At 49.2% G+C, this 1,470-nt stretch overlaps 1 protein-coding gene across 1 annotated transcript; it reads left to right on the top strand.

Moving 5' to 3' along the window:
* Nucleotides 1-61: 61 nt before the first annotated feature.
* Nucleotides 62-777, top strand: EMH_0079210 (uncharacterized protein; the record flags this gene model as incomplete). Its single annotated transcript, XM_013500112.1, has 2 exons — nucleotides 62-237; nucleotides 516-777. The coding sequence occupies 2 exons, from the start codon at nucleotides 62-64 to the stop codon at nucleotides 775-777; spliced, it is 438 nt and encodes a 145-aa protein (XP_013355566.1).
* Between the last annotated feature and the right edge of the window lie 693 nt (nucleotides 778-1,470).

Raw genomic sequence — 1,470 nt, forward strand, 5'->3', positions numbered from 1 at the left:
CCTGTCGGCGTCACATACCCCTTCAACACCACGTGCTGTGAACAGAGTGTCTCATCCTACGATGCTATCATCTGATACCCCACCCACAGGAAATGTGCATTCAGATGCACCTACTACAGGGACTTCGTCTTCTGGAGAATGGGATCCTCTAGTGCAGTACGTGGTGGTTCGCCGAGACTTGGCGTCTGAGTTGCAGTGGCCTCTGGGGGCAGTAGTGGCGCAGGCATGTCATGCTGCGTGAGTTTCACTTTTGGGAAGAATACCAAAACAGAGAAGCGCTTAGCTGTTTCGATCTAACCGCCTGAAATGAGTACAGAACATATCAAAAGGGCTGCCTACTGCGACTGCCCAAGGAGAAAACACAGTTATCTACTGGATCACAACTACGTACTGGGTAGTGTTCGTTTCCTTATAACTATGCTCTCCGTGAATCAGATCTCAAATGTGACTCTTGAGCTAGAAGGGCTTCACCCATCGTTCTTCTACTGTGCATGCGTGTTTCTTCTTCTTTGCAGGGTGGATGCACTGGGGCTGGCAATGGAACAGAGTAGAGAGGAAGCGAGGAGGTATTTGGCAGAAGGCAGTGGCATGAGGACTGTAGTTCTGCAGGTCTCAGATGAGGGCGAGTTGCTGAAACTACGGGAGAAGCTTGTGCAAAAACAAGTCGGCCACAAGTTGTGGCAAGAGGAGCCGGAGATGATCCCCACCGCACTGGCCTCTATACCGATAAGGAAAAGTGCCGGCAGGGTTTTCAAAGGACTCAAACTTCTGTCGTAGCGTAGTTGTTGTACGAACAGTTTAATACATACCTTTCAGCAAGCAGGGCCCTCGGTAGAACACCCCAGTCGAGACCGACAGAGTAACCTACGTCGGGCTTAGTTAGTGATGATACATTCTTACGTGACCTACAGCTACAATCTCGTCGTCCCTTCAGGATGCAGCTACCCTTTGAGACGTTGCTGCTGCTCTAGAGAAGGACGGTCCAGCTGTAGCATTTTAGTGGATTTTATGACATGTAACGTTCAGGGAGTATTCCTTTCTTTCACTTCCCAGATAAGGTCACTATAAATGCTTCCCAAAAGACTTCATTCATAGCGTCCAAGCGCCAACCGGAGCGCATGCGCTCTGCATGGGTATGTGGACAGTACTAGCTGATTGGGGAGTGCCATCTGAAAGGAGAAATACCTGCTGAGGCAAATTCAAAGAATATATATTGCTTTATGGACAAACTTACACTTCTCATGACCTGGACATATGTTCAGTGGGGTCCACTCGAGGTTTCGATGTACTGTCCGTGAGTTAGCGTCGGAACCACACACAAATGCGGGGAAAACAATTTAAATGAACTGGAATTAAACTTTGTCAATACTGTGAACTCGAAGCTTCCTAAGGCAAGTATTGAACAGCTGCTCTGGGCCCGTTGCATGTGGACTGGGTCGGCGGCGCGTTCGATTGGCGGAGACGATACGG

The sequence above is a fragment of the Eimeria mitis genome, genomic scaffold, assembly GCF_000499745.2.
Source record: "Eimeria mitis Houghton genomic scaffold, Emh_scaff5017, whole genome shotgun sequence".
Classification (NCBI taxonomy): Eukaryota; Apicomplexa; class Conoidasida; order Eucoccidiorida; family Eimeriidae; genus Eimeria; species Eimeria mitis.